At 53.1% G+C, this 11,903-nt stretch overlaps 1 protein-coding gene across 1 annotated transcript in view; it reads left to right on the top strand.

The window, feature by feature from the left end:
* GP6 (glycoprotein VI platelet) overlaps positions 1 to 11,903 on the top strand; it is a 37,946-nt gene that overhangs the window by 2,704 nt on the left and 23,339 nt on the right. Inside the window, exons 2-5 of the mRNA XM_021716075.1 lie at positions 4,138 to 4,209; positions 6,142 to 6,429; positions 8,576 to 8,854; positions 9,800 to 9,835. Of these exons, the coding sequence (XP_021571750.1) occupies positions 4,138 to 4,209; positions 6,142 to 6,429; positions 8,576 to 8,854; positions 9,800 to 9,835 (675 nt within the window). The remainder of the gene's footprint in view (positions 1 to 4,137; positions 4,210 to 6,141; positions 6,430 to 8,575; positions 8,855 to 9,799; positions 9,836 to 11,903) is intronic.

Below are 11,903 nucleotides of genomic sequence, written 5' to 3'. Positions count from 1 at the left end.
CCCCCTTAAATCCCAGGGGCAGAGGCTGCTTCTTTTCCCTTTCACACTTGGAAGGCTGAGGCGAAAGGACTCCCTGAGCCCAGCAGATGGAGGCTGTGGTGGCTGGGAGCATGCCACTGCACTCTGGCCTGGGCGACAGAGTGGGACTCCAACTCAAAAAACAAAACAAAACAAAGAAAGGAGGATTTACATCTTTGGGAGGTACCAATAAATCTGGACTTTTTTTTTGAATTGGAGTCTCACTCTGTCACCCAGGCTGGGGTGAAGTGGCACGCTCACAGCCACCGCAGCCTCTACCTGCTAGGCTCCGGCGATCCTTCTGCCTCAGCTTTCCAAGTAGCCAGAACTGTAGGTACGTGCTACCACACCCAGCTAATTTTTGATTTATTGTAGAGATGAGGTCTCACCAAGTTGCCCAAGCGGGTCTCAAACCCGCGAAATCTGAACTTATAGAAGCGGACTGTGAAACTTGAAGGGTGAGCAGAACCATTTTAGAAAGACCTTGAGTCTGGCTCTGCTCCCTGGATTCGAACTGAGAAATAAACTTCCTTCTACCAGTTCCCTACCCCTATGATTTACTGGTATCAAAAAGGAGCAGCCGAGCATTACTTGGACTATAACAGCTACTCGGGAGACTGAGGCGGAAGGATCACCAGAGCACAGAAGGTCGAGGCTGCGGTGGCCATGAGTGTGCCCCTGCACTCCAGCCTGGGCAACAGAGGGAGACTCTGACTCAAAAAAAAAATCCAAACTGTTTTGAGCAGTGGAAAAAGCGTCTCCATAGGTGTATCCAACAGGGAGCACTTTGAAGGTAACTGAAGTTTAAACATGTAAGAATAAATACACAAGTTTTGTGTTTTTTATTTTGTTTTTTTCGAGTTGGAATCTCACTGTCACCCAGACTGAAGTGCAGGGGCATGCTCACGGCCACCACAGCCTTGACCTACTGTGCTCAGGCAATCCTTCCACCTCTGCCTTCCAAGTAGCTGATACTACAGGCATGCACCACCATGTCTGACTGATTTTTTGATTTATTGTAGAGATGAGGTGTTGCCAAGTTGCCCAAGCTGGTCTCGAACCCCTGGGCTGAGGGAGTCTTCTTGTCTCCATCTCCCAAAGTGCTGGGACTATAGGTGTGACCCACCGTGCCCAACGCACATAATTTTTTAATAAATGCATTCCGGTTATTTTTGGGTGTCCTTGCACATCCTAAATCCAGCTGCTTCTCTGGTCTCCTTACACCCCCCAGGTCCTCACCACCATCTTTCTCCTGGATCCTGCGATCATCTCCCAGCGAGTCTCTTACCTGCCTTCCCCACCATGACTGTTCTCACACCAGTAGCCCAGGGATCCTGTGGTCTCATAAATCAGGTCTTACCTTCCCTCTGCAAAGCCCCTCCTGGCTTCCCTCTGGCTCAGACATCAGAAGATTGGGAGCTGCGAGGCTTGCCCTGCCCCTGTCATCTCTCCTTGCTCCCTGCATTTCTCATGCTCTTATCTGTGTTTTAATCTAGATACACAGGTCCCTTTGCTGTTCCTCAAAGGACCCCGGCCGTTCTCCGGTCTCTACCTGGGACATTCTCCCGTGACATCCTGGGACCTTCTCACCCTGTTAATGTGTTTACAAAGATGATTTCTAAATTCTATTCTATTCTATTCTATTCTATTCTATTCTATTCTATTCTATTCTATTCTATTCTATTCTATTTGAGACGAGGTCTTGCTATGTTGCTCAGGCTGGTCTCAAATTCCTGGCTCAAGCGATTCATCCAGTCTCAGCCTCCCAAAGTGCTGGAATTACAGGTGTGAGCCATCGCACCTAGCCCTGATGCATCATTTAAAATATTTCACATTTAAAGCAACTTTGTAGAGGCACAGTTTGCATATCACACAATTCACCCTTTTCAAGTGTATAATCCAATGAATTTTTGTGTGTATGTGTTGGGGTTTCATTCTGCTGCCCAGGCTGGAATGCAGTGACACGCTTAGGGCCACCACAGCCCCAACCTGCTGGGCTCAGGTGATCCTTTCTCCTCAGCTTTCCAAGTAGCTCGAACTATAGGCATGTGCCACCATGTCCGGCTACTTTTTTTTTTTTTTTTGTAGAGACGAGGTCTTGCCAAGTAGCCCTAGTTGGTCTTGAACACTTGGACTCAGGCAATCCTCTCGCCTCCGCCTCCCAAAGTGCTAGGATTTCAGGTGTGAGCCCCAACACTCAGCTCTTTCATCTTTTTGATAACAGTCGTTTTGACAAGCCTGAGGTGTCCTAGAAGCAGATATGTGGAGGAACCACCAGGAGCATGGTTTTGAATCTGTTTGATTTGAAATGTCTTTTTGGCTTCTGAAAGGGTCAGCTGAGGCAAGGTGGGCCAGAGCCCGGACCAGGGCCAGGGCCGGGGCCACGGGAATAATGCAAGAGTGCAACAAGGAAGAAAGCAGAAAGAAGGGAAGTTTATTATTCACTTCTCACAGATCGGAAAGGGGGCTGACACTCAGAGGCAAGTGTGGCCTGAAGGACCAGGCAATGTGTATATTTAAGGGCCTCTGGGTAGGGGGATTTCAGCCTGAAGGAGTGTCCAGGGCTGCAGGTCTTTGATGTTGATTGTAGTCATGTGAGTTTTTAGACCTTGAGGTTGCCAGACATTAGCATCTCAAGCCCTCAGGTGGCAGTCTAGATGGGAGGAGACAAGGGGAGGGGGCTTTCCTGAAAGGGACTTTGTCAGACATTTGCAAAACACAAACTCCTTGACCAAAATATTTAATTATCGTTTCTAGGGCTCCATTATCGTTTCTAGGGCTCTGTCCTTGTCTTGCATCTGATGGAGATTTGCCAAGGGGGTGGGATAGGCTGCCGCTGGGCCTGCAGTGAAGTGTCTGAACATTTCCTAAAACCTACCTATTGGAAATTTATCTATGTCTAACCTATGCTAGATTCAAAGCGTGTCAGCAGTAAAGTCTAAGCAAAAATGGTTATACTGAGGCAAAAAGGCTGAACTAAGATTATTCTAGGTTTCTGTAGGTACCTCCTTTCAGCCTCTAAATGGAACTCTTGGGTAGGGAGTGGGCTTTGTGAATCTGGGGCTCTGGAGGAAACGATGAGACGGAAGTCTGGTGTCATGGGGTAGGCAGATGGGTGTGAAGCTGTGAGCCCCTGTCCTATGACTGTCCACAGAGGAGAAGTGACCCAGGGACCTGCACTTAGGGGGTGTGATGATAAACCTGCAGAAGCGATTGAGGAGAAACAGATAGGCCAGGCACCATCTAGCCCCCAGGGGACATCTGACAATGTTGGGAGACATTTCTGATGGTCACAAATAAAGCTGGGGATATTGAATTTTCAGTGTCTGTAATAATTCGCTTAGGATGATCTTCTCCAGCTGCATTCATGTTGCTGCAAGGATGGAGTCTTTTTTGTTTTTGAGTCAGAGTCTCACTCTGTCACCCACACTGGAGTGCAGTGGCACACCATGGCCACCGCAGTCCTGACCTGCTGGGCACAGGCTGTCCTTCCACCTCAGCCTTCCAAGTAGCTGGAACTAGAGGCATTTGCCACCACACTCAGGTAATTTTTTATTTATTGTAGAGACAAGGTCTCACCAAGTTGCCCAGGCTGGTCCCGAGCCCATGGGTTCAGGCAGTCCTCTCACCTCGGCTTCCCAAAGTGCTGGGATAACAGGCTCACACGCCTGGTCACAACTTTGTGTCATATGTCTGTCTTGTCCACCCTCAAAGGGAGGGGTGTCACATGGGGTATGGAATCTTGGGAGCCCCATAGGGTCTGTCTGCTACAAACAGCAAGACCCTAAGCCCTTTTTCCACAGTGCCTGTGGGTGTGACTGCCTTCCCCAAAGTTTTTGACATCTAGTAAAGAGAAGGGACCTCTTGCCACCCTGGTGCCGTGGCTTCCAGACTCTCTTTCTCTTCCAGGAGTGCAGCCCAAGCCCTTCATCCAGGCACTGCCAGGGCCTGTGGTTCCCCAGGGAACCTCTGTGACCATCCTTTGCAGGGGGCCTCCTAGGGCAGCTCGGTACCGTTTGGGACATCCAGGAACCTTTCAGCTGTGGCATCAGGAAAAGCCACCGAGACCCTGGGAGGGGGCCAAGTTCCCCCTCCCGTCTGTCACCAACGTCTCTGCAGGGTTTTACACCTGCCAGTATGAGATGCTGAATTGGTCCCAGCCCAGCGACCCACTAGAGCTGGTGGTCACAGGTGAGGCACTCCCCCTGGTGGCCACAGGGTGGTCAAAGGAGAGATGCGTCCTGGGGGGGGGGTCACAGGTAAGGCACGTCCTTGGGTGGTCACAGGTGAGGCATGCTGGGAATGGTCACGGGTGAGGCATGCCCAGGGTGGTCAAAGGTGAGGCACGCCCCAGGGTGGTCACAGGTGAGGCATGCCCAGGGTGGTCAAAGGTGGGGGGAGCCCAGGGTGGTCACAGGTAAGGGAAGCCCAGAGTGTTCACAGGTGAGTCACACCCAGGGTGGTCACAGGTGAGGCATGCCCCTGGGGGGTTACAGGTGAGGCACTCCCAGGGTGGTCACAGGTGGGGGAAGCCCAGGGTGGTCACAGGTGAGGCATGCTCCCAGGGGGCCACAGGTGAGGCATGCCCAGGATGGTCACAGGTGAGAGATGCCCTGGGTGTCAAAGATGGTCCGTGTGGTCCCAGATGAGACTCACCCAGGGTGGTCTCAGGTGAGGCGCACCCTGGGTGGGTCCCCACACCTTCAGCCTGGGCTCCGTTTCTCAGGTCCAAAAACACCAGCAGATCCCGCTCCCGTCCTCTGCCTCCTGTCTTCCCTTGCCTCACTGGGGTCACGTGGCTTCAGAGAGGGTGGCTGGGTTGGAGCGTTGGGCTCTGGCTTCTGGACGCAGGCCCACAGCCTGGAGCTGGGGCAGGTCAAGAGAAGATTCCCCAACCCACCTGCGGTTCTTCAGCCATTCTCAGCAGTGGAGATAATTCCCCTCCAGGGGTCTTTAGCATGTCCCGAGACCCTTGGGGTCCCCACTGGAAGGCGATACTGCCATCTAGTGGGCAGAGACTGGGGGTGCTGCTCAGCATCCTTTGATGCCCGAAACAAAGAATGATCCAACCCCAGTCATCAACAGCCCTGAGCTGAGAAGCCCTGCCCGAGGGCTGCTTCTCAGTCTTTCACCTGGGGATTGTGTGACGTTCTGTCCCGTAGGTCTGGGTGGAAGTCTTAGATTTCTGAATTTCTTTAAAAAAATTTTTTTTAAAGAATTTTTTTGTAGGCCTGGCACACTAGTTCATACCTGTCATCCCAACACTTTGGGAGGCTGTGGTGAGAGGATTGCCTGAGCCCAGGAGTTGGAGACCAGGCTGGGAAACTTGGTGAGACCTCGTCTCTACAATAAATAAAAAAATTAGCCAATTGTGGTGGCACGCATCTGTAGTTCCAGCTACTTGGAAGGTTGAGGTGGAAGGATCACCTGAGCCCAGCAGGTGGAGGCTGCAGTGGTCATGAGCAGCGTTCCACTGCACTCCAGCCTAGGTGACAGAGTGAGAATCTGACTCCAAAAAAAAAAAAAGAAAAAAGAAAAATAATTTTTTATAGTGATGGGATCTTGCCATGTTGTCCAGGCTGATCTTGAATTCCTGGACTCAAGCAATCCTCCCACCTCAGTCTTCCAAAGTGCTAGGATTACAGGTGTGAGCCCATCCAGTTTCTGATTTTTTTTTTTTTTGAGTTGAGGTCCACCTCAGCCTACCGAGTAGCTGGAACTACAGGTGTGTGCAACCACGCCTGGCCAATTTTTTGATTTTTTTTGTAGAGACAAGGTCTTGCTATTTGTCCAGGCTGGTCTTGAACTCCTGGCCTTAAGCAATCCTTTTGCCTCAGCCTCCCAAAGTTCTGGGATTAGAGGTGTGAGCCACCGTACTGGCCTGGGGATGTTTTTGGTTGTCACACCTTGAGGGGTAGAGGCCAGGGACGCTCAACATCCCACAGTGCAAAGAATCCCCCCCACCACCTCCCCAGCAAATAATGAGGGTCCCAAAAGCCCTCAGGGCTGAGGCTGAGAAACCTACTTTGGAGCAGAGAATCTCACCCCCTCTTCCTCTCCCCTTCCTGTCCCAGCCCCGCTGGGGAAACATGGATTGTGCCTCACCACATTCCGTCCTCCCAGGTGTCCTCCCGGACCAGCCCTCGCTCTCGGTGCATCCTGGCCCCCGAGTCCCCCTAGGAGGGAACGTGACCCTCCTCTGTCACTCGCCGACCTCGTACGACACATTTGTTCTGTCCAGAGACGTGGGAAGAGCATCCTCCATGGAATACATCAAGCAGAGCCTGGGTGTGTTCCTTCTCTCGCCTGTGAGCCAGGCTCGCGGGGGCACCTACCGGTGCTACGGCTTTCACAGCGGCTTCCCCTACGAGTGGTCAGCGCCCAGCGGCTCCCTGGAGGTCACCGTCACAGGTGAGGAGGTCTTGGACCCGCCCTGCATCCCCGTCTCCATGGTGGTCTGACTGGTGGCCAAGACCTTAGTCCCAAATCCTTCCAGGGGATTATGGTGGGGGGTGGAGCCTTCCTTCAACCCCCATGGGGTCCTTTCTTCTGAGGGTGTCTTCTCCAGGTGGGAGGATTCCAGAAAAGGGAGGCCATGAGTTCCTAGGCTTAATGTATATGTATATGACCAGGTGCGATGGTTCACGCCTGTCATCCCAGCACTTTGGGAGGCTGAGGCGAGAAGATTGCCTGAGCCCAAGGGTTCGAGACCCGCCTGGGCAACTTGGTGAGACCTTGTCTCTACAATTAAAAAAAAAAATTAGCCGAGCGTGGTAGCATGCGCCTGTAGTTCCAGCTACGTGGAAGGCTGGGGCGGAAGGACCACCAAAGCCCAGCAGGCCGAGGCTGCGGTGGCCAGGAGCGGCCACTGCACTCCAGTCTGGGTGACAGAGTGAGACTCCAACTCAAAAAAAGAAAAAAGAAAAAAAAATAGACGTGGTGGCATATGCCTGTAAGTCCCAGCTACTCTGGAGGCTGAGGCCAGAGGATCACCTGAACCCAGGAGGCGGAGGCTGTGCTTAGTCATGATTGTGCCACTGCACTCAAGCCTGGGTGACCTCGACTCAAAAGAAAAAAATGGTGGGGGGGGGGGGTCCAGCCAGAGGGAATAGCTGGCCAGAGAGCACAGAGGTGTGGGACGAATCCCATCAAGCTTGGTCATTTGGGAATCACAAGGCATACCCTGGGATGGTGGGGAATCGGGGTGGCATCCAGGGGGTGCAGGGTGGAAGAAATTGGAGGTGATGACATGGTGGAGTTGAGTCTAGCACTGCTGCAGCCTCTTTTTCTTCTTCCTCCTCCTCCCTGCTCCCTTTCTCCTCCTCCTATTTTTTCCTCTTCTTCTTCTACTCCTTTGAGACAGGGTCTTGCTCTGTCACCCAGACTGGAGTGCAGTGGAGCCCGCAGCCTTGACCTGCTGGGCTCCGGTGATCCTTCCGCCTCAGCCTTCCAAGTAGCTGGAACTACAGGCACGCGCTACCACATCCGGCTAATTTTTGATTTATTGTAGAGATGAGGTGTCACCAAGTTGCCCAGGTGGGTCTCGAACCCGCGGGCTCAGGCAATCCACTCACCTCAGCCTCCCAAAGCGCTGGGATAACAGGCTGAGCCACCGAGCCCGGCCTCCCCTCGACTTCTTGAGTAGCTGGGACTATAGGTGTGCACCACCACACCCGGTTAATTTTGGAATTTTCTTTTTTTTGAGTCAGAGTCTCACTCTGTCGCCCAGGCTGGAGGGCAGTGGCACACTCACAGCCACCGAAGCCTTGACCTGCAGGGCTCAGGCTATCCTTCTGCCTCAGCCTTCCAAGTCGTTGGAACTACAGGTGCACGCCACCATGCCCAGCTAATTTTTTAATTTATTGTACAGGTGAGGTCTTGCCAAGTTGTCTAGGCTGGTCCAGAACCACTGGGCTCAGACAATCCTCTTGCTTCGGCCTCCCAAAGTGCTGGGATGACAAGTGTGAGCCTCACAACGTATACATACATCCAGACATCACACAGTACCTTATAAATATGTATTATTATTATTATTATTTCACAGTCTCACTCTGTCCTCCAGGCTGGAGTGCAGTGGCAGGATCATGGCTCACTGCAGCCTCCACCTCCTGGGCTCAGGAGATTCTTCTGTCTTAGCCTCCCGAGTAGCAGGAACTACAGGCATGTGCCACCGTGACTGGCTAATTTTTTATTTTTATTTTTATTTTTGAGTTGTAATCTTACTCTGTCACCCAGGCTGGAGTGCAGGGACACGCTTATGGCTGCCGCAGCCTTGACCTACTGAGTTCAGGCGATCCTTCCGCTTCAACCTTCTAAGTAGCTGGAACCACAGGCACACACAACCACGTCCGGCTAATTTTTTGATTTATGGTAGAGACAGGGTGTCGCCAAGTTGCCCAGGCTGGTCTCGAACCCTCTCACTTTGGCCACCCAAAGTGCTGGGATTATAGGTGTGAGCCACTGTGACCGGCTTTTTAAAAATTTTTTTATTGTAGAGATGAGGTCTCGCCACGTGAGCCCTGCACCCGGCCCTAAGCACATTCCTTCTCATTTCCAGGCGTCTACAAAAAACCCCACATCCTGGTCCGGCGGGCGCCTCCTAAGAACAGGTCCCTGACCTGTGTCTCCAGCAGCTGGTTCGATGCCTTCCACCTGTCCAGGGAGGGCGACGCCGGTCCGCCTTTGCACCTGAGATCCAAGTACCAGGCCGGGGTGTTCCAGGCCAGCTTCCCCATGAGCCTGGCCCATGGCGGGACCTACCGCTGCTACGGGGCCCTGAGCACGGCCTCCTACCTGTGGTCCAGTCCCAGTGACCCTGTGGTGCTGGAGGACCGAGGTGAGGGCCCCCACCCCCCCACCCTGGCCGCACACTTGCACACTCCTCGGACCCCGACCGGCATCTGAGTGCCCACAGGAGATTCTGCAGGGGGCGGGGGAAGCCCAGGTGTCCAGAGGAGGGAGATGAGGTAGGAACCTGGAGACTGGACAGACCCCAAAGGCAGAAGATGAGGCTGGTGGAGGGAGGCAGCCCAGATCCCAAGGCAGCCCGACCTCAAGACCCAGACCGCCCCCAGTGCTCTTCAACACCCTGGGCTTCAGGGTCTTAGGAAAAGGGGCCCCTCCTCTGGGCTGACACAGCTTCGTGTCTAGGCTCAAGGCGGAAGAGTGGGAGACTGGGTTTCAGGCCGTTGTCTGTGTGCTGTGATCATGCCCGCCAACCTGGGCTGGTAACTGTGACCTTCAATGCAGGACAAGGCAGGCTGAGCACAGCCGAGGTTGGGGAGCGGGAGAGGTTTCACGGTCATAGTCTGGACTGAGACCTCTCCCCCTCCCCTCTCCTCTCTTCCCTCCCCTTCTTTTTCTTTTCTCTCTCTCTCCTCCCTCTCTCTTCCTGACTCTGTCTCCTGTCTCTCTCTGGGTCTCTCTCTCTCTCCCCCTCTGTCTCTGTCTCTCTCTCCCCCCTCCTCTTCCTCTCTCTCTGTCTTTCTCTGGGTGTCTCTCTCTGTTTCTCTCTCTCTCTTCCCTTCCTCTTTCTCCTCCTCTCTTCTGTCTCTCTCTCTCTACTCCCCCACATCTTTCTCTCTCTCCCTGTCTCTCTCTGGATGTCTCTCTCTCTCTCTCTCTCTCTCTCTTGCCTCTCCCTCCCTCTCTCTTCTCTTTCTCTCCTCCCCCCCCTCCATTCCCTCTCTCTCCTCCCTCCTCTCTCTGTCTCCACTCCCCTCCCCTTCTCTCCCCCTCTTGCTCTTTCTCCCTTGCTCTCTCTCGCCTCCTCCACCCCCAGGACCTGTCCCCTGGATTTACCTGCGGCTGGGCCTCGGTGGGGTGTTCCTGTCACTTCTTCTGGGGCTGCTGGTTGAAGCTTGGCTGAGCAGGGAGAATCCACAGGGCCCCCCCGGGAGCCTGCCTGCCCTCTGAGCCCGCTGGGAGCCCGCTCCCCCTCTGGCCCAGCCATGCCGCTTTCTTGGACACACGAACGACCACCCACGGGACCCCAGTGATCAGGGACTCAGGCCGGGGCTGTGTGGACTCTGCCTGCGCAGACCGTGCCCAGCAGCTGCCCCTGGAGGGGCTGAGCCATTCATGCTTCGGTACCGGGTCCCTCAGTGCCTCGTGGGTGAAGACTCCAGGCTAGGACTGAGGGGGACTCCAGCGGGAAGGGCCAGCCCGCCTGCCGGCCATGGCTCCCTCCTCACTTGAGTCCTGGAGGGCCACAAGCCTGCCTCCAACTTCCTGCTCTTGACAACCCTGGCTGCTCAGATAAGCTCAAGGGAAGCCATTTCTTGACTGACAATGGCCTGACACTTCTGCTTATCTTTTCTTTTTACTTTTTTTTTTTTTTGAGTCGGAGTCTCACTCTGTTGCCCAGACTGGAGTGCAGTGGCCGCTCCCGGCTACCGCAGCCTCGACCCGCTGGGCTCCGGCGATCCTTCCGCCTCAGCCTTCCGAGTAGCTGGAATTACAGGCGCGTGCTACCATGCCCAGCTGATTTTTTGATTTATTGTAGAGGTCTCACCAAGTTGCCCGGGTGGGTCTCGAACCCATGGGCTCAGGCAATCCACTCACCTCAGCCTCCCAAGGCGTGGGATTACAGGCTGAGCCACTGCCGGCTCTTTTTACTTTTTGAGACTGTCTCACTCTTTCACCCAGGCTGGAGTGCAGCAGTGCACTCATCGTTCACTGTAGCCTCGACCTCCTGGGCACAAGCGATCCTCCCACGTCAGACCCCTGAGTAGCTGGGACTGCAAGTGCATGCCACCACCATGGCTGGCTATTTTTTTTTTTTGAGTTGGAGTCTCACTCTGTCACCCAGGCTGGAGGGCAGGGGCATGCTTGTGGCCACTGTAGCCTCAACCTGCTGGACTCAGACTATCCTTCTGCCTCAGCCTCCAAGTAGCTAGAACCACAGGCATGCACCATCACACCTGGCTACTTTTTCTTGATTTGCTATAGACATGAGGTCTCACCAAGTTGCCCAGGCTGGTCTTGAACCTGTAGGGTCAGGCAATCCTCTCACCTTGGCCTCCCAAAGTGCTGGGATTATAGGCATGAGCTGCCACGCCCGGCCTTATTTTAATTTACAGGCTGAGCCACTGAGCCACTGAGCCCGGCTTATGTACAACTTCTTATCAGTCATTCACACCTCAATAAAGTGACTTAGACAATTTCTTTTGCCTCACTTGCCTAATCATATAATTTCTTTTTTCATTAAGGTAGATGATTTTATTGATTGATGTTTGAATGTCAAATTTCCATTTAAACCAACTTTGAGCAGGCACAATGGTGTGCACCTATAGTTCCATCTACTTGGGAGACTGAGTGAGGCGGAGGGATCACCTGAGCCCAGCAGCTATGGCCGTAAGCGTGCCTCTGCACTCCAGCCTGGGTGACAGAGTGAGACTCCAACTCAAAAAAATAAAATAAAATAACTTTGGTGGTTGTTGGGAGCCAGCCTTGGAGGCCCACCTGATTGACAGGGTCCGGGTGGGTCGAAGACCCCAGGCCGCAGGGCGAGCCCGGGAAGCTGAGGCCCTTCTGTCTTCCACCTTTGCTGTTTGATACCGCCGAAGAATTCTGTGCAGTCGTGGAAGAAGAAAATGGCATGTTTATGTGAAGTACTCACAGCTAACCTGGAAATGTCATGGTTTATTTTTCCATTTTCCCACTATGCCGCTTGGCCTTTTCTAACATATGCATGGGTTAAACTCTGAAGCACATCAAGAATGCTTTCTTTCACTTGGTTATAAGTTACTAGATATTGCTTAAGTGATAAATGATATAAGTATATCCACTCCTTAATTTGATTTAGGATTATGCAGTTTAGTGTTTAGACCAAGTTTTTTAGAAGCACAGTTTATAGTAAGTTCATTATGAATTCATTATAAGTG

This window comes from Carlito syrichta, unplaced genomic scaffold, assembly GCF_000164805.1.
Source record: "Carlito syrichta isolate Samal-C Ts95f unplaced genomic scaffold, Tarsius_syrichta-2.0.1 Scaffold308154, whole genome shotgun sequence".
Lineage (NCBI taxonomy): Eukaryota > Metazoa > Chordata > Mammalia > Primates > Tarsiidae > Carlito > Carlito syrichta.
This window is presented reverse-complemented; position numbering and strand designations above follow the sequence as displayed.